Source organism: Chionomys nivalis, chromosome 7 (genome assembly GCF_950005125.1).
Source record: "Chionomys nivalis chromosome 7, mChiNiv1.1, whole genome shotgun sequence".
Classification (NCBI taxonomy): Eukaryota; Metazoa; Chordata; class Mammalia; order Rodentia; family Cricetidae; genus Chionomys; species Chionomys nivalis.
In genome coordinates this window covers 31,669,569-31,692,526 of record NC_080092.1, presented here as the reverse complement: position 1 = coordinate 31,692,526, position 22,958 = coordinate 31,669,569, and the positions used below count along the sequence as shown (strand labels likewise).

The 22,958-nt window shown below is 53.2% G+C and overlaps 1 protein-coding gene across 5 annotated transcripts in view; it reads right to left on the bottom strand.

Annotated features, from left to right (window-relative positions):
• Window positions 1–22,958, bottom strand: part of Flt4 (fms related receptor tyrosine kinase 4) — a 42,185-nt gene that overhangs the window by 12,711 nt on the left and 6,516 nt on the right. The window contains exons 2-23 of one of the 5 annotated variants that reach the window (XM_057776133.1): window positions 14,482–14,578; window positions 13,759–14,003; window positions 13,407–13,519; window positions 13,156–13,318; window positions 12,817–12,956; window positions 12,360–12,528; window positions 11,961–12,078; window positions 8,429–8,583; window positions 8,173–8,335; window positions 6,888–7,014; window positions 5,759–5,867; window positions 4,566–4,928; window positions 4,156–4,302; window positions 3,930–4,061; window positions 3,675–3,781; window positions 3,241–3,376; window positions 2,656–2,760; window positions 2,193–2,306; window positions 1,904–1,992; window positions 1,646–1,796; window positions 752–846; window positions 248–370 (exon numbers count right to left, since the gene is read on the bottom strand). In XM_057776133.1, coding sequence (XP_057632116.1) covers window positions 248–370; window positions 752–846; window positions 1,646–1,796; window positions 1,904–1,992; window positions 2,193–2,306; window positions 2,656–2,760; window positions 3,241–3,376; window positions 3,675–3,781; window positions 3,930–4,061; window positions 4,156–4,302; window positions 4,566–4,928; window positions 5,759–5,867; window positions 6,888–7,014; window positions 8,173–8,335; window positions 8,429–8,583; window positions 11,961–12,078; window positions 12,360–12,528; window positions 12,817–12,956; window positions 13,156–13,318; window positions 13,407–13,519; window positions 13,759–14,003; window positions 14,482–14,578 — 3,161 coding nt within the window. Of the gene's footprint in view, window positions 1–247; window positions 371–751; window positions 847–1,645; window positions 1,797–1,903; window positions 1,993–2,192; window positions 2,307–2,655; window positions 2,761–3,240; window positions 3,377–3,674; window positions 3,782–3,929; window positions 4,062–4,155; window positions 4,303–4,565; window positions 4,929–5,758; window positions 5,868–6,887; window positions 7,015–8,172; window positions 8,336–8,428; window positions 8,584–11,960; window positions 12,079–12,359; window positions 12,529–12,816; window positions 12,957–13,155; window positions 13,319–13,406; window positions 13,522–13,758; window positions 14,004–14,481; window positions 14,579–22,958 lie in introns of those variants that run through there. The other 4 variants (XM_057776134.1, XM_057776136.1, XM_057776137.1 and 1 more) reach the window with 4 other exon arrangements.

Below are 22,958 nucleotides of genomic sequence, written 5' to 3'. Positions count from 1 at the left end.
ACACAATGCTATGTCATGATGTATCCCCTGGAGCTTTTTAGCCAAAACAAACTCTTCCTCAAGTTGATTTTGTCCAGTGTTTCATCTAAGCAATAAGACAAGCAACCAGCATACTTGGTGAGCTCCTAGGAATAGTGAGTCTCCCAGCTGCTGGGCATGAAGCCTGGCAGACCAAGTGGACAGTTGGCCTAAGGTTTCCCTCTCCCCACCCACTCCGAGTCCCCTGCCTCTCAGGGCCTGTACTCACACTGCCTTTTCGGACATAGTCAGGGTCTTTGTAGATGTCTCGGGCAAGACCGAAGTCGCAGATCTTCACTATGTCACTTTCTGACAGGAGGATGTTCCGAGCAGCCAGGTCTCTGTGGATGCACTAGGGGCGAAGGGATGTAGGTGGAAGTGAGTTTGGCTTCAGCCCCCCAGAGCAGCATCTCAGCCTGGGGCTCTGAGGCGCTCTAGGTACACCCTGCCCTGCCTGCATCTTGCTCATTTGGAGAGAGATTAATGGGAGAAGACATATGGGATTGAGGTGAAGTGAGTTAGGGACTCAGACACGCCGATTCCATGACCGATGCTTAACCTCGAGAACTGGGGGAGGGGATTCCTTGCTTTGGGCTGAGTTTTCTTCAAAATGGGACAGATCTGAAGTGGTCCCAAGGCCACTGTGGAGTAAAATTACAACCGGGCATATCTGTACCGAGGGCTGTGTACCCTTCTCTTCTGAAAAGGACCTGGTGGGGTTCTGGGGACCTGCCTTGCGGGAAGCCAGGAACTCCATTCCGCGGGCCACCTGGAAACTGTAGCAGACAAGATCTTCCATGGTCAGTGGGCTCAGCCATAGGTCCTCAGCTGCACGGAAGGAGGGCAGCTCAGGAGGTGCTTCTACAGTAGTTCATCTTCCATCTCCACTCCAATATTAACATTTGTGCACCCACCCCTGACCACGGCTCTCCTGGCCAGGCCCCGGAAACTCCAGACACTAGATACCCTGTTTATACCTGTTACCTTCATGATCTCTGGGGCATCAACTTTGCACCCACTATTTGGCTTTGTAGCCCTCCCTGACCCTGTCTGCAAGGCATTGCTGTTTATCCTGTGATACCAAGTTAAACTTCATTGCCTGCCTCTTGGGTGTCTGATGTGGGATTCCCCTCTGTATCCTGTGAATTGGTTAATAAAAAAGGTGCTTTGAACTTATTGCAGCGCAGAATAGGGAAAGGTGGAAATTCCAAGCAGCCAGAGGAGGAAAGAGTAGGCAGAGTCAAAGAGAAGTCATGTAGCCGCTACAGGAGACAGACTCCAGACACTGGACGGAATCTTATCGGTTGGCCACAACCATGTGGTGATCCACAGATTTAATAGAAATGGGTTAATATAAGATAAAAGAGTTAGTCAATAAGAAGCGTGAGCTAAAAGGGCAAACAGTTGTAATAATATAGTTTCAGTGTGATTATTTCGGGTCTGAGTCTCTGGGAAAACGAACAAGCAGCCTCCGCCTACAGGTATCTTCCTCTCATGAAGCAGAGCCTTACAGTTCTCCCATGGATGACTCTGCACGGAGTGTCGCAGGCTAAGTTATCCCTGGGCGCCAACTGCGAGACTTTAACTGGGCCAGGCAGACACAGGCAAGAGGATGCCAAGTTCTTACCTTCTTGGACAAGGGGGGCCCTCCGTGCTCCTCCCTTGCCCATCAGGAGCCGCGTGAGCAGGGCCCTGTCGCTGCTTCCAGGTCTCCTCCTATCAGCCTTGGCGCCTTCTACCATCGCGCGGAAGCGCCTGCGTTGTTCAGGAGACTTCTCCTGCCAAAGCGAAGTGTAAAGCTAGTCTGCTTTTCATCTTGGACTTCCACCCTCAGTCCACCATGGTGTTAACTGCCCTGTGGCAACAGGCTGGTGTGCCTACTTACCGCGTAGGGGCTAAACGCATCCCGTTTGGCACGCAAGAAGTTGGAGAGGTTGCCGTACTTGCAAAATTCCACGATCACCATTAGAGGGCCTATGACACGGCGGAGCAGAAGCCAGGTACTTGGTGATGCCCGCAGAGCAGCGGCACTGCCCCTCTGCGGACCATCCTTGCTGTACCCTGCCCGGCTCCAACGTGGGCCCATCCTAGGACCCACATGGCTCCTCCCACCTGTAGTGAAAGTGCCAGCGCCCACTGCCCGGTCCTTTCCCCAGGACATCTCATTTCCATACCATTCGGCTTGGTGCACGCCCCCAGGAGGTTGACCACATTGAGGTGGTTACCAATGTGAATTAGGATCTTGAGCTCTGACATCAGGGCACGGTGTTCGCTGGCAGTAGCGCCATCTGGGGGGGGGGGGGGAGACAAAGGGGCGTGGCACAATGCCAAACCTGTCCTGGGACTTTTCCCAATTTGCTCAACCCTCCTGAGACACTGCCTTAGCAAAAGCGTGCTCAGTGCTGGTGCTGGGAGTGCGGGCTGCGCTAGGGCCCTGGTACGTGCTGTGACCCTAGAGAGGCAGAGGGTTCAGGCAGAGGCTTGGATTTGATTCCCTTTGCCTTTCTATGGAATCGTGGCTGAGACTGTAGCTCTGTTTTCCTTCTTGCCCTTGCATCGCCGTCCCACCCTGAGTCCTCCCCCCGCCCCGCCCCCCAGCCCCCCCCCCACAGTCCCTTCTACCCACGAGCCCCGTACCTTTCAGCATCTTCACCGCCACGGTGTCACAGCTGCTGCCTTTATTGATGCCGAAAGCTGAGGCTTCCACCACCTTCCCGAAAGCCCCGTGGCCTAGGACTCTCCCTGTGGAGGCAGGGGGCCAGCTCCAGGTGAGCTGTATAGGGGGTGTGGGGGGTTGAGGATGGAGAAGGATGGACAGCAGGGGTGACCTGTCCCAAGAGCTTGGGACAGAAGGAAAATGGAAGCTTCTCTGCCAAACAGGAAGGGAGTAGGGAGTGGAGTCTTAGAGAGGGAAAGCTGGAGAACAGAGGAGAGACAGGAAGGCCCCAGCATCCTCTCCAGGCAGGTGGGACAGGTCCACCCTACTCAGAGCAGCAGGAAATGACCTCGAGGGCCTGGGAACTGGGAGCCCTGGCTGTGGTTCTGGGGAGTCAGGCTCAGCTGGAACTGGTCAGGCCAGGTGGGAACCAGACAGACCATTCTGGCATAAGTTCTAAGAATGGAAGGATTTCTGTCACTTCAGCCTGCTTGACCCTGTGGCAGCTGAAGCTGTCTCTGTCAGGCGGTGCATGCTGGGTAGGGCAAGCTGGGTGCTGGCCTCACCGAGGTGTAACCTTTCCCTGGGGAACTCCCACTGGCTGGCGTCATAGGACAGGTATTCACACTGCTCCTCCAAAGGCACCTCCCCGGGGTCCATGATGATAGACAGGTAGCCCGTCTTGATGTCTGCGTGGGCAGGCTGGGGGTGGGGGTGGAGACAGCTCATTGATTTGGACATACCACTGTGGCTTGGATATATTTTGCCTAGGGCACATGGCCCTTGCTTCTGAGTTCTCAGTCAAGGAAGGGGCAGGTCAACAGGCAACCTCTGCCGGGTTTGGAACCCAGCATAGAAGGGTGGGGAAGATTCCCAGGGCAGGACATTGACAAGTGAACCAGAATGGGACTCTTAAGGGCTTGCTGGAATGAGAATGGAATGGGGAAACGGGATGCCCCATTAGGTGATGGAGAGAACCATGGCAGAGGGAGACCCTCACCCTTTTCATATTACAGAAGATGAGGAGGAGGAGGACCCAGAAGAAGACAGCGATGACGCCAGTGCCAATGAGTATCACAATCTCCATGCTGCCTTTATCTTCGGAGCCTGGGTGGATAGATAGTGGCTGGGTGAGAGGGAGAATGTACCCAGCAGGAAGTGGCCCTCGTTCTTGGGTACCACTTCATTAACTAGCCAAGGGAGAGCGCCTGCTGGGTGTGTGAGGTGAGCTGAACAGAGCCAGGCAGGCACGCACCTTCCACTGCCACACTGGCAGAGGAGTTTACGCAGCCCTTAGCATTGCACACACTGCACAGATAACGACCCGCATCCTCCTCGCGCACGCGCTGGATGCTCAGCCTCTGATTCGAGTCTGCCAGGTCGATTCCTGCAAGCGATAGGATTGAAGGTTTCAGCTCAGGTGGGGACATCGGCTTGCAGACCCCCGGACGCTGTCCGTCATCCAGGGCCATTTTCCCTACCAGACTCTTTCTCCAGGAGCCTCTCATCTTTGTACCACACAATACTGGGTACATGTGCTCCGGCCACGGGGCATCGCATCTCCAGCGAGTCGCTCACGTTCACCAGGAGGTCGGTCAAGTTCTGTGTGAGTCGAGGAGCTTCCAGGGCTGGGACAGAGTGGAGAGAGAACTAAATGAAGGCGCAGAAACCAAGAAGGTAGCTCGGTTGTAGTGCGGGGCGGGACATGACACTGAGGGACTGAGCATGCCAAGGACTGAGTACTTCTACGGCTAGTTTAGGCTGCAGGGGTGCTCCTGAAGAACCAGGCTTGTGATTTGAACACCCAGGGCTGTGCTAGGTCGCATAAATAGAATCTGCAAGGGCTGCGAAACGTGGCCCCGCCCTCTCTTGCTTGCCACGTCCATCTCACCCTGCACGGACAGGTACTTCTTGTGGCAGTGCTTGTCTTGGCTGCGCCTATCCTGCACCTCACACACGTAGTCACCCTCGTGCTCGGGCGCCACTCGGGGGATATTCAAACTGAGGGTGGCGTGGCGGGCCCCGGGCTCCGCCTCCTCTAGGTTGGCCGCTAGGGGCGTGGCATACAGGTGCACGTTTTTGCAGTCGAGCAGTAGGGGGTTCCCTTGAGCGTCGTGTAGCGTGGAGAGGTTGAGCCGGTACCAGCGCAGATGCTCGTAAGTGTAGTTGTCTGCCCGGCAACTGAGGCGCACCGACTGGCCTTCTAAGGGGTCCTCGGAAGGCTCTGACTCGATACTGAAGCCGTCCGGGATGGCTGGGGAGGAAAGAGGGACCCGAGAGACATTGCGTGTTTGCTCACCTTACCAGCCGTAGGGTGGGTCTCTCTCTTCACTGTTGACCTTGAGACGCAATCAGTTCTCAATCACGGGTGTATATAATGTGTATCCAGGCTTTCATACTGTCTAGAACCCACTTCCTCTCCTTTTTCTTCCCCTCCCTGATCAAAGGACCCACCAATCAACTTTTGGAAGTCAGCCCCACCCCTTGGGGTTAGGCTCCTCCTGCACTCCTACCTTTTGGATTCTTTTAGCTATGCGTCAAGCAGGGAGCTGTCCACACACTCCCAGGAGGTCAGGTCCTTAAACTTTTATCACCAGACCCAACTGACCTCCTCTTTTGCAACTGACACCCTCTGACCCTGGCTTGTCCTTGGAATGATTTCATTAGCTTTTGCCAGCGCCATTGTCTTGATTGCCATCAGCCTTTTCAGGTGACTTCATCTATACCCCTGAACCCAGCAAGTGCCACCACCTGTGACCCCTTTCTTTCTAGAGGTCACTAACTCATTTAAAAATCTGAATAAATGATGGGAATTTCTCCCCAGGCCAAAATGCACACAGGAATCACAGGACTCTAAAGTGAGAAAGGATGGGACTTCTCTGCTGGGGGTACCTTCCACTGGAACCAGCACCCAGTCTATAGAGGAGCATCCTTAAATTTATCTCCCACTCTGTGTCATGGTGGTAGTGGTGGTAATCCCACGCTGGGTGCTCCCATGGTCACCAGAAACTCAGTAAGCTCATTCCTGGCACCCAGGACTGCATAGATGAAGTGGTACCGCTTGGGGACAGTCTGGTTACTCACTGGTCACATAGAAGTAGATGAGACGCTCGTCCTGGCCCACTTTGTTGAAGACCACACACTTGTACATGGCTGACACATTGGCGTCCTGGATCACCAGCTTGCTCACCGTCTACCCAGAACAGAGGCAGAAGGCTCCATTGCTTACCTAGACCCTCCTCCTCATCAAAGAGGCTACTGTGCTCACTAGAAATGGGGGAATAGGTTTGGCCAAAGTCTAGAGACAGATCAGACGATAAGACAATGTCCTTTGTCAGTAGGGAGGTGTCACCTCAGAAAACCAAGAGATAGTGTGTGGACAGCTGGCCGGACCAGAGGGATTTATCTGTGCCATGTCTCAGACCGTGGCTATGTTGAGGGGGTCAAAAGTCATTTTGGCAACTGGGCCTCTCTAAGCAAGGGTTAAAATCCAGACAGTAATGAGTCACATCAGGGCCAGTCTCTTAAAATTATGGCCTAAGGTCAGGAGCTGGTCACTGTGCAAGGTCTTTGTGATCTGCCTACGTTAGTCCAAAGGCATATAACACTTCTTCAAGATCCAGGGTAGTAGAGGAGGTGTGTATACATACGTGTAGGGAGGTATCCCAGGAGTCTAGAAAAATTCTGCCCTTAGGGACTAGGGAGTTTGAAAAGTAGGGGAGGAGAGAGGGCCAAAGGCCCTGCCTACCATCCAAAGACCCCCACCCCCACCCCAAGCCGGGCACTTCCTGGCCAGGCCTGGAACAGGAAGAGGCCTGGAGGTGTGTAGGAAAACAGGAAGTGACTGTAGGAAGTGGGTGCCTTTGTTCAGTCCCCCTCCCCCTCCTGGTCAGCCGCTCACCAGCCTGCTATGGAGACCTAGTCAGCCCCCAGCCCCATCCCCTTCCAGACTTGGGACTTGTGGGCAGCTGGGTTCTCCTCCTGGATCTCAGTTTCCTTGTCTGGGAAGGCCTGGCTCACAGGCAGGCAGGGAAGCTGGGGCCCAGAGAGCGCAGAAAAGTCACCTGGCTGGCAGCTGCAGCTCCCAGAGCTCTGCAGGCCAGATGGACACCGAGAACAGGCAAGGGGGAGCTCGCCCAGCCTCCCCCCTCTGTCTACTCTCACTGCTCTAACTCGCCTGCACCCGGGACTTCTCTTGCCCTATGATCCGTACCTTATTCTTCCCCTCCACAAACTCGGTCCAGGTGTCCAGGCTCTCGATGGGGTTCACGGCGTCCTGAGTGGTCACCTCCCTCCAGTCTCGGCACTGTGGCATGCGATCCCGCTGCTGCCGTCTCCGACTGCCGTAGACCAAGAGGGACAAGGGCAGATCAGGGCTAAGGACGGGGAAGACCTAAGCTGGGGGTTGGGTGGGCCACACCACTGTCATCCTCAGACGTCGGCTCGCAGCACAGTGGGTAAGAGACAGCCCTAAGGCTGGGAACAAGGGCAATGAGGGGTTGGAACACGGCTGCCGTCCTGCAATCCTTCCTCCACATGGACACGGCTCTGCCCTACTTGTGCTCTGTGCCTTCCTTCAGAGTCCAGCTTGTATGTGCTCACCCAGCTTCCAGGAGGAGCACAGGTCACCTCTCAGTCCCACAAACCCCACCCCAGCTGCCTCTCCTTCTCTCTCCTCCTAGGCATGCCCAGGGCTTCATCCTGAGATGGGGCAAGTGGAGCAAGAGGACATCTTGTCTGCCTTTATCTGTAGAGTGGGGAGGGGGCATCCCAGGACTCTGTCGTCATTTGACACAGGGCCTGATAGTGGATCACCAGAAGGGGCAAGGATGGAGGCACCAGGTAAGCTGTAGGCTGCGTGGTTCACAAGAGTCCCTCAAGAGCCTTGCATCTGTCACTTCTGAGCTTCCCCACTGACTGCTCTGGAGCCACAGCCTCTGGGCCAGCAGGTGGGGCTAGACTCCTTTCCTGGCTTCTGTTCAGTCCCTAGCATGTGACCACAGAATCTTTCACTAAGTGGCAAACCTGACTTGTCATTCTCCTGCTGAAAGCCCTTCACGGGCTCCCCGACGACTTCCAAGTTCCTGCTCACGTGGCACCCGCCTCCTCTCCTCTTCCTTATATGTCTAATTTGTCTCTGCCCAGAATGTCCTTCTAGGTTCCCTTGTCTATTTTGTTTTCTGTTATTCTGACTTTGAGCTCACTATGTGGCCAAAGACGACCTTCAATTCCTGATCCTCTTGCCTCCACCTCCCAAGTGTTGGGGTAACAGGCACATGCCACCACACCCACCCAGCTCCTCCTGTCCTTCTGATATGGAGCTGGGTGTAGGGAGCATGGCTCAACATTTGGGCAGGCTCTGTGGTTTACAGCTTTGACCTTGGGAATTTCGTCTCCCTTCTCTCGTCCTGTTTCCTTACCATACAGGATGAGCTAAGATTTTGTGTGTAGTAGAGGAGATTGGGGAGACTAGGGTGTGGTGGGGGGGACATACTCACAGGCTGCGCTGGGCAAATGTCTTGCAGGGTGTCCAGGGCCTCCAGTGCCACTGGACACTGAGAGGTTGGGGTACCCCATAGGCGGTGCAGGTGAGGGTCTGGCGGCTGTGGCGGGAGTAGATGCTGGGTGAGGAGGCTTCCTTTTCATGGATGTGGGGAGGCACTGGGGACATAGGCAAATAGACAGTCAGCTGGCTCCCATCGCCACCCCACACACCTGGGGACTCATCCCTTCTCCCATCCTTCCGGCCTATACCATTCACCACCAGCTCCAGGCTGATGTTTTGCCTCAGACCAGCTGCAGAGTTCCACAGGGCAAGAGTGTAGATGCCAGCACTGGCCTCGGTCACCTCTTTGAGCACTAGAGCATGCGGATTGTGGCGCCCAGTCACTGCCTTTCTGTCCTTGTACCTGGCAGAGGAAAGGAATTCAGAAGTTCTGTGGGCCCCATGCCAGCTCTGTACGGGCATCTGCAGGCCCTCCAATGAGAGTGGTTCTCGGTTTCCTGTTGGTCACCAAAATCTTTAATGATCAATCTAAAATACTTGAGCACATCAACAAGAACAAATTTTGTGTGAGGATGCCATACTGAATTCTATAGTTTGTATGCTAATTAAAAATAAATAAACCAAGACAAAATAAAACAAAAAAATACCTGAAGCTCAAGTCTCTTCTGTAAAGTAACTTAGAATTTGCACAAAAGTTATAGACAGCCCTCTGTATACCGTAAATCATCTTGAGATAACATCTGGTACTCAAGACACCGTGTTGCATAAAAGGTTGTGATATTCACATGCTCAAGGACTATGGCAAAAAACAAAGGTCCATATGCTTGGTACAGACACATCTAAAAAGATATTTTCCACCCAAGGTTCACTGACTCTGTGGCTGCAGAATACACACATAGGAAGGGCCCACACCTTCTGCTAGAAGTGGGAAGAGAAGGTCATGTGGCCTGTCTTGATAGGTCAGGCTAGAGAGCAAGAGGCCTCTCCCGCACCAGACCAAGGAGGGCAGCAGGAGTATGGGGTGAGCAGGAGTCTCTGGTCTCAGAAGAGGCAGACAAAAGCTCCAAATAGGCTGAATCAAGCCACTGTCATTACTTCTATGGCCATCTCGGCAATGGCACTGACCTTCAGGACCATTGTGAGATCTGCAGTGGCACTTCTGGACTCCCCCCTAAATCCTGACATCCCCCCAGCCCCCAGAAACCGGTTTCTGCTTAGGGCAGCTACTCTCTCTTTGTCCCATCTGTGAGCTTGGCCTAGGGACGAAGAAGGCAGCGTGCCAGTTCCTTCATACCTGCTGACCTTCAGCACCAGAGACTGACCACAATGCCCTCAGTGGGTCCCTATTCTTTCTCACAGCGCGTATTGACGAGTGAAGGGACAGTGACAGGTGATCACATGGAGTGGCAATTGCCTGGTTCTCTGACACCTGGCTCTGGGTGCTTCTGTAGGTTCTCCAAACACGTAGCCTTCACAGGGCTTTTGACTTAGTGCTATACTAGCTTGGGTGCTTTTTCTGTGGATGACAATTTGTATGATTCTCTCTTTTCTTCACTGGGGCCAGGGTACTGACTCTTCAACGATGGTTGTCATCTGGTCCTGCCTACCCTGTTCCCCTTCCTTCCTTCCTTCCTTCCTTCCTTCCTTCCTTCCTTCCTTCCTTCCTTCCTTCCTTCCTCCCTCCCTCCCTCCCTCCCTCCCTCCCTCCCTCCCTCCCCCCTCCCTCTCTCCCCTTCCCCCATTCCCTCCCTCCCTCTCTTCCTCCTTCCTTCCATCCCTTCTTTTTCTCCTCTAGATCAAACCCAGGACCTCCACACCCTATGCCAGTGTTCTACCACTTAGTTACACTCCTGCCAGGCACACTGGGTTTTCTATAAGTATCCGTTGGTTGACTCTCCTCTCCCTGAGCTGTGGGCTTCAGTGAGGACAGTGACAGCCCCGGGCTGTATCCTGTTTACACAATGCCCCACCAGGCATGTGTGGTCACTCTAGACCTCTGCTGCATGCTCAAACAAATGCCTCACAAGCTGGACTGTTCCTGCAGCCTGAGTCCTGGACTTGGAGCTAGTTCTCCCAGGCCCCTCCCCTCCGGATAGGCTAAGCCGTGACTCTACAGCTCTGAACTGACACATCTCTTAGGTAAAGACCTAAGATAGGACAGATTTAGGGATCCTGCTCTCAACGGTTGGTAGCAGCCAGAGCTTAGAGAGGCAAGTGACTTGCCTAGGATCACAGAGCAGGGCAGGTAGGACAGAGTCAGAATCGAGGCCATGCTCTCTGCCTGGCTGTGCTGCAGAAGGCTTCTGGAACTCCAGGCTTTTTAGTTTGTTGGGTATGTAACCCTTGGGAGATCCCTTAACTGTCCCAAACCTCGGTGTCTTTACTTAGAAACTGGAGCATTATTCTTGCAGTAATCTCAAAGGCTCAGCACACTGGGCCAAAGACCCAGCCCGTCTGTCTGTCTACTAGACCAGCCACCATTCACTGACTTAGAGTACTTCTACCATCATGCCACTCGGGTAGTGGTCACCTGTGGGGCTGTTATGAGCGCAAGTGCCCTGGGACAGCTGCACACTTCTGAGAGGAAGATGTTGGCTAAGTGGGAATGGAAAGGTCAGAGAAGGTAAGCTTGTTCCTGTGGAAGGCTATGCTGAGCACAGGCTCAGTCCTGCTGGCCTTGGGGGTCAGGGGTCTCTAGGACTCTAAAAGTTGCGTTTACGCAACAGATGCTCCTAGCTTCATCCGTGCCTTCAGGACCTTCCCTCAAGGCTTCTGGTACTATGCTATGTGGAACTATATGACCCAAAGCTATGACCTTAAATGGAGGATTCAGGGTCACAAGATTTATGACTGGGACATCCTGAGCCTTCCCAGAAGCCAATTTCCAGCCTATGGCCAGTGGGTCCTGGCTGAGGACCTTTGGGGCCTTTGCTTGTCCTGGCGCCAGAACCTCGTATCAGGTGCGAGGTGTCTCACACTTAGAAGGGCAGGGCTGCTCTGGGTTGACAAGAAAAGACAGAACAGGAACTCCTCCCAGGAGACCTGGAGCTCCGGTGGGAATGCTTGTCCCTCCTCTGGCCCATTTCCTTATCTACAGTGTAGACAGAGGCTGCAATAGGATCTATCATGATTGAATCAAGGCGACAGCTCAGAGTGTATGGGAGGATCAGGAAGATGCTGTGTTCTCCTGGGAGCATCTAGAAGGATGTAGCCATCCCTGAGGGATCCCTCTGTGCCCTGGGCACACCCTGTGGGGAAAGCCTAACTCTCAGCTCTTCTGCAGCCCTCTCACTGCCATGTGTCTCAGAGCCAGGCTCCACAACAGTTTATCAGTCTCGTGACATCTCAAATTTGTGGGTCAGAAGGAACTCTTATAGGAAGGGAGACCAGAGAACAAGCCACTACAGGGCAGACCCTGAGTTTTCTCAGTGTGGAAATCCATTTGGCAGAGTCTTGGAGATTCTGGGGGGAGGCAAGGAGCAGGTAGATAAAATCCTGTGCTGTCCATACCAGAACCTGGCATTTAAACATTCTGGGGTTTAGCAGCTCCAGGAATAACCTCCCTTCTAGCTGAATATGTGCACTCCCTTTCGGGGCTCTGTTTAGTAAGGGTTCCACCTGAGTTTCAGGGTATGCAGGCCCTGATGGGCAGGGACAGATCCCCTTCTGAGATCCAGGGCTAATGATCTGATGGGGAAGGACACTGTCCTTCTCACTCTCTGGCCAGTCCTTGTGTTAATCCTGGCATTGGCAGTAAGGGGAGGGGGCCTGGATTGTTACCATTGGAACTCCGGTGGGGGATAAGCTGCCAGCTTCACAGGCAGTTTCACCAGCTCGTCACCGGCTGTGGCTTCCAGGACAGGTCCTTTGAGCCAGTCGACACTGATGAAGGGCTTCTCTGCCAAAGAGGAGGCAAGAGTGTAAACTCGGGGCTGAGCTACCATCCACCAGGCTTCCCAGCCTCCCCCTGCAGACTGGAGCTTGCCTTGCTGTCCAGCTGGTAGAAGCTGGGCAGGGCTTCCCCTCACAGCCTTTCCTTCCTTTCGGCCGGCCCCTGCTGCTCAGGTGCATCATGACCTCTGACCCACACTGCACAAGGACCCTTGTTCTCCAGGCTCAGTGATACTGAACCCATCCCATCCCATGCCGGGCACATGACCTCAGCCTCCCAGGTCATACCGTGCACAATGACCTCTGTGCTTTCCCGGAACCGCTGAATGCCATTGTTGGCCTCACACACGTAGGGACCCAGGTCGTGTTGGCTGACATTGTGGATGGTCAGGATGCTGGAGAGTTCTGTGTGAGTCTGCTGGGAACGTCGCTCAGGTACCCACTTACCCCGCTCTGCCTGCCACACCCAGGGGAAGCCCAGGATCAGCAGGCAGGCAGGGGCAGACCCAACCTAGCAAAGCCACACACCCCTGTCCAAACACAAGTAGCTCTGGATATCTAGCCCCTGAGCTGGTTTTGGGATGGGAAAACTTCCCCAACACATTTGGGTTCATGAGTCTATATCTCCTCCGCACAGGGGCCCAGTATGTGCCAGGTACAGGTAGCCTGGGCATGGCGAGTCCTAGAGGTGGTGCTGAGGACAGGGCAGTGGGAAGAAGGTACCTGGCAGAGCTGCTGACCTTACCTGCTTTCCTGGATAATCCCAGTCGAAGGTGACACCCGAGTTGAACTCAGCCCACACCGTACAGTTCAAAACCAGCTTCTCTCCAACCAACAGCTCCAGTGACTTCTTGGGGAACAGCTGGATGTCATATAGCTCATTGCCTGGTGACACACACAGTGTCACCTCCCACACTTCTCATAGGACAACACACACAGCGTGGAGAGCAGTGGGTGATAAGACCGTGATGCTAACAGCCCTGTGACTTGGAACTAGTGGCACAGGGTTACAGTATGCCTGCCCTGCTCTCCTTGGGGTGCAGAAGTGTGGTAACTGGGGTGAGATGGAAGTGGCAGCCCCTACCTGTGATGTGCACGATGAAAGGATTGGAAAGGAAGTCCCGGTCACCCCAGGTGGTCTCGCATTGCAGGTACAGGGCGTCGCGCAGCAGCAGTGTGGGTACCTGCATGCCCCGGCGGTCATCCCATAGCACCTTTTGCCCATCGGGGTGTAGCACTGAGCTTTGCTGGAGGGACACAGGGACTGTCATGCCTTTCCCAGGGATGGCACTGGAGGATGGGATCATGGGGTGAGGCCGGGGAAGGGAAGAGTACCGAGCGCAGAGTGATGTTGAGGCCGGGAATGGACACCAAGCAGGGCACCCACATCAAGTCCTTCCTGGTGACCAGGAGCGTGTCAGGCTTGTTGATGAAGGGCTGTTCAAAGTCTGTAGAGATGGCGTAGAAGTTGGGTAAGGCAGCCGTCCAGGATGTCTCTGGCTAGGGCTTGGGGTGTGGGAAGTATAAGGGAGCCCATGGGTCAGGGTGGTGAAGTTCTAGCCTCCTGCTTCTGTGTGGAGCATAGGAAGGCCCCATAATCACTCCTGCCTGCCTGGTGTCAGCAGGCTGGAGGTGGTGCCTAGGCACCAGCTACTCCCTCCAGGACCCGGCCCCAGACAGGCCTCACCTCTTACAAACACATAGGTGCTGGCAGCTGTGGTGCCCTCAATTCTGGCCTTGATGTACTTGTAGTAGCAGTGGTAGCTGCCCGTGTTGTTGGCGTGAGTCTGGGCCAGCAGCAGCACCTTGCAGTAAGGCCTAGCTTCTGTGCCTTCACAGTCTTGCACAACCTGGGTCTCCTCACCGTCCTTCCCACCTGTGGTCAGTACCTCCTGGGCCCCTGGCCAGGTCCACTCAAGGGGGTGCTGTCCCCTAGCAGAGGATAGTAGAAATAAGCATCTCTCCTTCCCAGTTTTAGCTTAGAGTCACAGTCTCCAAGGAGCCTCCCTCAAGGGCCAAGCAAGAGCTTTGGCTATCATTATCTCTTCCCAGAGAAGGGCAACCCAAGCTTGGGGTATATTCCACAGATCCACTCCCTGAGCCCTTGACTCTCTGCCTAGTTCTTGGAGCTGTGAATGGACAGGCTGGTAACACAGGCCTTCTTCAATAGCTGGTACTCTGAGGAGGCTCTGGGATCTGAGGGGTAGGCCTGAGGCTAGTGAGAGGTAGCTGGGAATGGATTAGGCGATCTGGAAGAGGTTTTAGGGGAGGTTGGGTGAGTGCAGGTGCCTCTGGGAGACCACATCCTAGGACTCCCACTCAGCCTACTCTGGGGAGTTCTTTGGTCAGCTCCCTCTTTTCTCAGTCTAGGGCAGCCTTCATGGACCGCCAGGTGGGGAGGGGCCAGTACCTGCAGGATATGGATAGGCTGTCCCCAGTGTCAATGACGTATGAGTCCTCTGTGATGTTCAGGGTTGGAGGGGTCATGGAGTAACCATTTGCCAGGCCTGAGGTGAAAGGCAACGTTACAGCGGTGTTACGTCATGGGGTCACGCGACAGCTCCTGCAACGTCCGGGCACAGTTGGGCCCTCTGGGATGTTTCCCCAAGGCAGGGCTAGTCTAGTGGCTTTCAGTCAGCCTAGCCTTCTCCCCATGTGTAGCCTTGCTACAGCGTCGACCCAAAGGTGCCACAACAAATGCCAATCTCTGCCACAAACTGTCCCTTGCTCTGGTCAAGGCCACCGGTCCCCACCACAGCCCTGCCCTGTCTCCGTCCACAAATGGAGCCCAATTCCAGCTAACTTTGACTGCTGCTCTGACTTTTGACTTTAAATGAGCTGAGCTGCTAGCAGGAAGCAGGAAGAGGAGGAGCCTCCAGGTCTCCTCCTATGGGATGGGGCTAGCAGGAGATTGGAGAAGAGATTTGGAGTTTGGAGACTCCCCAGTTTTGCCCGAGACCTCCCTCCATCCCGAATCCCACACCCATACCTACTGCTTATGAGGGGTTTGTGTATCCTAGATCCATGCTCCGCCCATGACCTCACCCTCTCCCAGGTCCCAGACAGTTCCTTTCTTCAGTTTCTGGGCTCTACCAGCTTCTCTCTGCTCTGCCTGTCTGAGCCTCCTCTAGTTTTGCCTGCTCAGGTCTCTTCCACACCCTCAGGCCTTCCCATGGTGCTCCTCTCCAGATGCACAAGTGAACCCGCTTTGGCAGAACCCACCTTCTGCCTTCCATGGCTAGGCTGGTTAGGTGAGGCCTCTCTGCTCTCCAGGATCTCACCTCTGTAGCTCACACACATAGTTCTGCACCATCAACCATCTCCTAGTAGGATGTGCATGTGCACATGCACATATGTGTGTCTGCACGTGTGTACAAGTGGGGTCTTCTGTGTACCTACATCTATTTGTATCTGCAGGCATGGGTGAGCAGACATGCATATCTCTGAGAGATGTGTATGGCTCTAGCTGTGTTCACAAGTGTGCACAGTTGTGCCATCTCCGACGGCTTCTCAATTGCATATACGTGAGGGGGTGGATTCCTGATGGGGGCAGAAGGGAGCATGGCCTGAGGGAGGTCTGGCCCTGGAACTTTGGCAGATGCATCCTGCCAGGACCGTCCTGAGACAACAGGAAGGGAGGACTGTGCGGCTGGAGGCCCAGGGCTGCGTCCTGTACCCCTCCCCATTCCCTGTCCTCCTGGGATGGTGGTCACAGACCACTCTCCTGCCCCTAGCCCCCTTTTAGTCCTACAGGCCCTTGGGGTTTGGAGCAGCAACTCAGACCGTTTTGTCCCTCAGCTGGTTCTGTGGTCCCAGATTTATGCCTTATAGCTAGTGGGGAGCGGGGAGAGAGCCTGGAGTATCCCACTGCGGATGGTTCTACACACTGACCACAAGTCACCTGACGGGGTGGATGGTGCCAGGAAAACATGCTCCACACACAATGGATCATCATGCAGACAGCCCAGCTACCAGTTAACACACGGTGGTCTCTCTTCTGGTTACAATTTGGAACCATTTTCCCTCTTCTATTCATGTCACCTCACAGCCAGACTTGCCTGGGACCTCATCAAGTATCTAGTCCTATGGTACAGTCAGGGAAACTGAGGCCTCAGCTGGACCGCGGATCTGCCCTATGAAGGTAGCTTCTTGACAGCTTGCGAGCTGCTGTGACTGCTGCCAAGGACTCCCCCACTTTGTGTTCAGCTCTTGATACACAGACTAGTAGCCCTGGCCTTGGGACACAGCTTTCTCTGGGTTTCTGAGGCGAGAAGTGTCTGGACTCTGCAGACTGTTCTCCGAACAAAAGGGTACCTGACCTATGCATGGTAGGTAGGTCTGAGTCTGAGGAGACATCTACCGTGTTGGGAAGAGAACTCAATTTCAGGGCTTGAAGGAGTCCCAAAAGGCTCTTTGCGGAGCTAGGCTTTAAAGCGGTTCTTTTTGTCTGCTAAACACTGAAAAAAATTAATAAAGCCATACTAGGTAAACAGCTGGGCAAACACGTAGGTGATTGAGTGGACAGTGGTCTATAATCTGAGCTACAGAAGGAGGTGGTGTGATTGGCATGGGTCTTGACCTGTGGGAGTGAGAGAACTGTCCCCTCCTGATGGCCCTGATGGAGACCAGGGTGAAAGTGACATGTGGCATACGAGAAGAGCTGCTATGGTCAGTGCCCATCTACCTCAACCCTACTTAGGATAGAGGACTTTCCCCCCACCCCCAATGAAATTGGGAGTGTACACCCTTGCACATTCCTGGCAATTGCCAGCTGCAGGACTGTGGCAACTGGAAGCCCAGCTTTCTTTGGTGGCTTTTGCTTTTTCTTAGCTTTCTGAGACGCAGCAGAGGAGCAGCCGACCTGCTGGCTGCTCCTTGTCCCTCTGGCCTCAGCTCCTAAGAGGCCCAGGGCATTGCAGCTAGCCTGTCCTGCAGTCTAGGACATTCCCATTTCCTTCCCTTCTGGGGATATCCCTCTTTAGTCTAGTTCAATAAGCCCCTTCCCTAGGGAGCAGTCATCATCATTCAGGCTTCCGCCTTGTCCTCCTGGGGGATCCTGCTGTTAGAATGGTAATTAGCCTGGATTGTGGCTTTTATCTTCCTGAACTCTAAACGGGAGATGCACACCAAAGATTCAGAAGGAGGATGTGAGACTGGCTGGTGGGTAATAGAAGGAAAGAGAATAAGATGAATGATGAACCATCAGGGGAACGAATGGGATGGATGGGAGATTGGGCAGGTAGATGGATGAAGTACACAGACTGATGGATGAATGAATGGATGGATGATTGGGAGAGGGTGGGTAGATAGATGGATGGAAAGAATAGAGCCCATCCATACTGCATCCCCCAGAGTAGGAATTAATCCTAATTAAGACTATCCATCCTGTTTCCTCCTGCTTATGTGAAACCTGACTGAGGACACCATTTCCTCTGCTGGGTTCTTCCCCCCAGACCCCATATTCCAGATGGAGAATGCCTTTTGGCCATTTCCCCTCCCTGCAGCAAGCCTGCAGGCTCATGCTTTTGATGGCACCATACTCTCCCCCACTAAAGCTGTCACCAGCTTCTCTCCTGCTCACTTCCTTTCATTCTCTGCCGACTATAGCTCCTGGCTCACCATCCTCCTCCCCACCCCAGCTCATGCCATTCCCCATGACTTCAACATCCACAGGATGACTCACCCGCTCCCTCCCTCAACTTTGAGATCCTCTCCTCCTCTCCTGTCGGCCACTGGCTTCCAGGGGGCACACCCTGGATGTGGTCACCACCAGAAACCGCGCCATCCCCAAATGCCTGCTATCCTAGGTTTCCTTTGTTTTCCTTCCTCCTTCCTTTCTTGCTCAGGTGTCCTTACCCACCACTGATAAATTTTTCGTCTTCATCAAAAACATCTATCGCCCCATCTCCTCTCCTGGCTCTGTTCATAGGAAATCACTCTGATTGTCCTTTTGCCTATAATCCTCCCTTCCAAGCCAGGATGCCACATTCCGGAGAAACTCAACCCTGCTTAGTGAAGGTCCTCACACTGACCATGTTCCATTGATTTTACTTCTTGCAGACTGAACAGGTTAATATGTCCAGAATGTTCCTTCTTTCCCAACTGTCAGCATTCACAAACAAGACAATATCAGATGGAATGATTTGCTGTCCTTCATCTGAAGCCCATACCCACCTCAAGGAAGGACTTCTGGAATTCTGGCTATCAAACCACACTTGTGTGCCCCAACTCCCTACATCCGGGTCTCACAGATGATAATTCCATTCTCTTTTGATTGCTAGTCTTTCTCTATGGAAACACCTCCCATCTTCATACCAGAAACACAGCGAAGCAATTCTCCACTTCTCTGGCTACTGTTTTTTCATATTCTTCTTTGTGGCCAAAGTTCTCCTTCACACCTGCTTGTATTGTACACTTCTGGGTGAAGTCCTACTATGTAGCGATTCCCATGCCTCAGATTTGGAGGTGACTCAGGACACTCGTTTGTTTCCCTGACCTCGTTCTATCTTCTTCTTTAGTCTCCTCTGCCCACCATTGCCTTCTTTTACTCTCCCTTCCTTATGCTCTCTCTTCTCAAGGTCCAGATAACTAAAAAACATTTATCTTTAGCTCAGACCACTTCCCTCAACTCAACTAAAGGCATCCTGATGTGCATTGGATTTGGCCCCACAGACACTCACTCCAACTTTCATTTTCCTCATCTAAAAGCCAGATGCAGACTCTGTTACCCCTGTCAAAGGCTCCTTCTTCTAGAGTCTTGGTGTCTCCAAATGGGAATCACCGTGGATGGCTGCCTTCTTTCCCCTAATTCACACACCACAATGCCTGGTAGGTCCCATGCATTACGTATTCGGTCTGTGCTCACTTTCTGGGGGCCTACTAGCTACATTTGCCTCCAAAGTATCCTCTTGTCTTTCTCATGATTTTCTCCATGCATTTGTTGGTAATAACAAATATTATTAATATGTTATTATTATTAACACACAGTGGGGGGGGGTTGAAGAGATGGCTCAGTGATTAAGAGCACTGGCTATTCTTCCAGAAGACTGGATTTGATTCTTAGCAACCACATGTTAGCTCACAACCATCCGCAACTCCAATTCCAGGGGCTCTGATACCTTCTGGACTCTGTGGGCACCAGAGTCCAGTGGTGCAAAACACCCAAACACATAAAAAGTCACATATATTAAATGCAATATAAAATATATTTTATAATATTTAATTACATATTATAGGTCTGATGTGTGTGTGTGTGTGTATCATAATGAAGCCATATTCAATATATCTTTGAATCTTTTATGTGACTTCACACTGCCTTTCTGGGAAAATCCGAATTTCTGGCAGGCCTAGTGCCTGCTCACCTCTGCATACGCTCATGGCCATTCCTGCCTCACATCCACTTCCCCTCACCACCACACTGTGCAGCAGCATGCCATGCTCATTCTGCCTTAGGGCCACGAGCTTTCTCTGCTTAACTCCAGGCCACAGCTTAGACGTGATCTCCTCACTTGTACAAAACCCAAGTTTCTGCTTCAAGCTCTTCAGATTTGTGCTTGCTTATGCAATCATTTGTCCCCCCCCCCCCCCCGCTTTCCATTGGCCTCCGTTTGAAATAAGCGTCAATGGGTAAGGAAGGAACAAGGTAATTCTCTCTTCTACCCCTCCCCATGCCTAGTTCAGCACCAGGCAAGATAAAGAATCTCTGAATGACTAAGAGGATGGGTGGATGGAACGATGGGTGAATAGCAGGACAGATGGATGAACAGACAGACAGACAGGCAAAAGTGAGAATGGATGGATGATTGGATGGATGATACAGAGATGGAAGGACGCAGTTTGTTGTGGTACTAGATGAGAGTGTGAACCGATAGATGGATGGATAGATGGCTTGGTAGAGGGACTGAAAGGCATAGTTGGCAGAGTGAATAGATGGGTCTGTTGATGGATGTATGGATGGGTGGGTGGGTGGGTAGCTGTATGGAAGATGGGCTAAACAGAGCTCAGCGTTATTTCTTTGGGCTGGAACTATGTAGGACCTCAGTGCTTCCAGTTTTGAATGGGCAGGAGAACATCAGATTACTCAGTAGCTGGGCCCATTTGGGTCTGAAGGCTGCTGTGTCCAGAGGCTCTGTGACTGCCCAGCCCCCACATGCAACCCTGAAAAGGGTGCATCCTTCCTGCTTGGCTGTTGACTGTCTCTGCTGTCCTTCCTTTCCCGCAGCAGGAAGTACTGTCATCCTGGTCTCTGCTGCGCTCCCCCTGCCTTCCTGTTCCTGACTCGGGAACTGACTTCTTCCTCCCAGGGCCAGCAGGTCCCTGGCCCCCAAGGCTGCAGCAGGGCAGTAGAGGCAGACGCCAAGCAGGGGTCAGGAAGGCCAGAGTGCACACCTCCACTTCCCTGTGCTGTCAGCAGTCCTGGGGCACCATCCAGCCTTGGGTCACAGAGACCCTGGTGTCAGGCGCAAGAGACCGTGGTGCAGCTGCTCCCGAGGCAAAGCTGGCATCTAGCTGAGGGTTAAACAGGTGCTACGGAAATCTTCTGGCAGATAAGTGCTGGGTGCCGGCCAGGCAAATGGGTAGCTGGCCTGGTGATCCACATCTCAGTTAGTACTCACAGCAGCCTTAGAGGGAGGGGAGGATCCTGAATCCAGTCAGTGGCGAGGAATCTGAGGTAGCAGGTAGCAATTTTAGGGTAGTCCAGATCTAGCTAAGCATAGGTACATCCCTGCTTCAGAGCCTAAGGGCAAAGATCCTCTGGGCAGAAGCTAGAGCTTTCTCTTCCTCCGAATCCCTCACCGAAAGCCTTAGAGACCCCCTCATAGGAAAGCCCATGCAGGAAGCTATGTAGTCCTGAGCCGCCAGTTTTCCCATCATTTTTTTCTGCTTCCTGTTCATCTATTTCTTTAGTTTCATGGTCCAGTTTATGGCCAGCAAATCCCTTTAAACCACCAACCATTTTCCCCTTCTTTCCTTTTCTGACAGGGTTTCATGTAGCCAAGGCTCATCTTAAACTCTCTATCCTCTTGCCTCAGCCTCCCAGACGCTGTGATTACAGTATCTACCTCCATCCCCAGCCAAGACACATTTTCAAAAGCACCTTCCCAGAGGGTCAAGCGGAGCTCGACCAATCACAAGAACCGCTGAGACCTAGTGAGAATTCTTCCTTTACTGTAGCTGTCCCTGGGCTGGGTGTGTCCCTGAGTCCTGCCCAGGTGGGTCCAGAGAGAGGATGCTGAGGAAATATGAAGGATGCTAAAGATGCATGTAGAAAGGGAGACAAAGAAGTCTGAAACCAAGGGAGGGGACAGAACGTGCCCAGGAGATATTCTGGAACTCCAGAAGGTGAAAAGTGTTGATTTTCTTTGCAGGGCAGGTTGGAGGGGATTTTGGGGAGCTGCTCCACAGGTCCTGGGATGAAGCCAAGGAAAGTAGGCATGACGGAATGAGGTACCAACGGGCACACCTTTGACACTCCTCCTCGCCCTCATCCTAACACCTCTCTGTCCTTTCTCTCTTGTCATTCTGAGCACTGGCCTGACTCCTCGGTGCCCAGCAGCCTCCTTGGCCTCTAGCCTACTTCTAAGCACAGAGGGACAATGTTGCTTCAGGGCCCTGTCCATCTGGAGCTATGGATGTCCTCAGGCTGGCCTTATTTCCTGAAAGGCTGCATGTTTCCACATTCAGGCTGAGCACATTGAGTTGGCCTGGCTTCGGGCAATGTCTTCTGACCTCCTTGTCTACACCTGGATAATTAATGCAGCTCTGAGGCCCGTGCAACCTCTCTGTCTGGTAGTGAGCCTTAGAGTAATGCCTGCAGTCCAGCCCTGACCCGAATCTCCAGGAGGGTTTGCGTCAGGTGAGGGTGCCAAGAGGCGGAACATTAGCAGCTCGCATCCAGGTCCTTAAGTCCAGTATGATGGTCGTGGAACGATACCGGGGTCTCTGCCCCTGAGCTGACTCAGAAAACAGGCTTGTCGTGTCAAGAGTGACATGCGCTCTCTTACGTGGCTACGCCCAGGAGGACAGAGACAGCCAGGCTGTTGCCTACAGACAAGCTATGGTGGGATATAATGGGACATAGCTGGCTGGGCGGAGCTCAGGTTCTAGGGCATTATTCTCAGGGCTGCCCCTGTGCTCCCCCTGGCTCGGCAGACACCTGGCAGGGAGATGGCAGGAGTGTTCTATTCTGGAGTCCTCCTGAGCTGGCTGACACCCCTTGCCTTCTGAGCTCAAGGCTCAAGTGGCCATCGGGATCTCGTTTCCCACCTATAGGGCTGGAGTTTCCAGGGCTAGAGGGTGCTGCCCTGGGTATGCTTGGAGCTGGCCGGTTCGTCACCACAACGGCCTGGACCAGATTTCAGTTCCTCTCTCTAAGCTCCCATATCGTCCCCCTGTGGGATGTGAATTCCTCTTAAGATTACCGTGAGTGATAGACCACAAATACGGCAATACATACCCAGAAACCACTACAAGTTTAGAATAAATAGTGACTGACCCATTGCTACCATCTGCCTGCTGAGTGCTCAGCTTATGGCTTCTGTGTCTGCCAATCATTCTATGTTGTGTCTGAACAGGCAGGGAGGAGGCTTGGGGCAGCCTTGTTTGATGGGGGCCAGGGAGGGTGTTTTTGAGAGCTCATCTGCAGTTTGTCAACCTAATGGGAAGTTACAGACCTACATGGTAACTGAAAACCAGGTAGATGGAAGAGAGAGAGAGAGAGAGAGAGAGAGAGAGAGAGAGAGAGAGAGAGAGAGAGAGGGAGAGAGATGAGAGATTATGATGTGGGCGATGAGGCCATATAAAAAGGCCCAGGCTCCCGCCCTGCTTACTGGATACAGACTTGTTTACTTACTTATAGCCCTGCTTACAATGGCATACCTTGGGTAC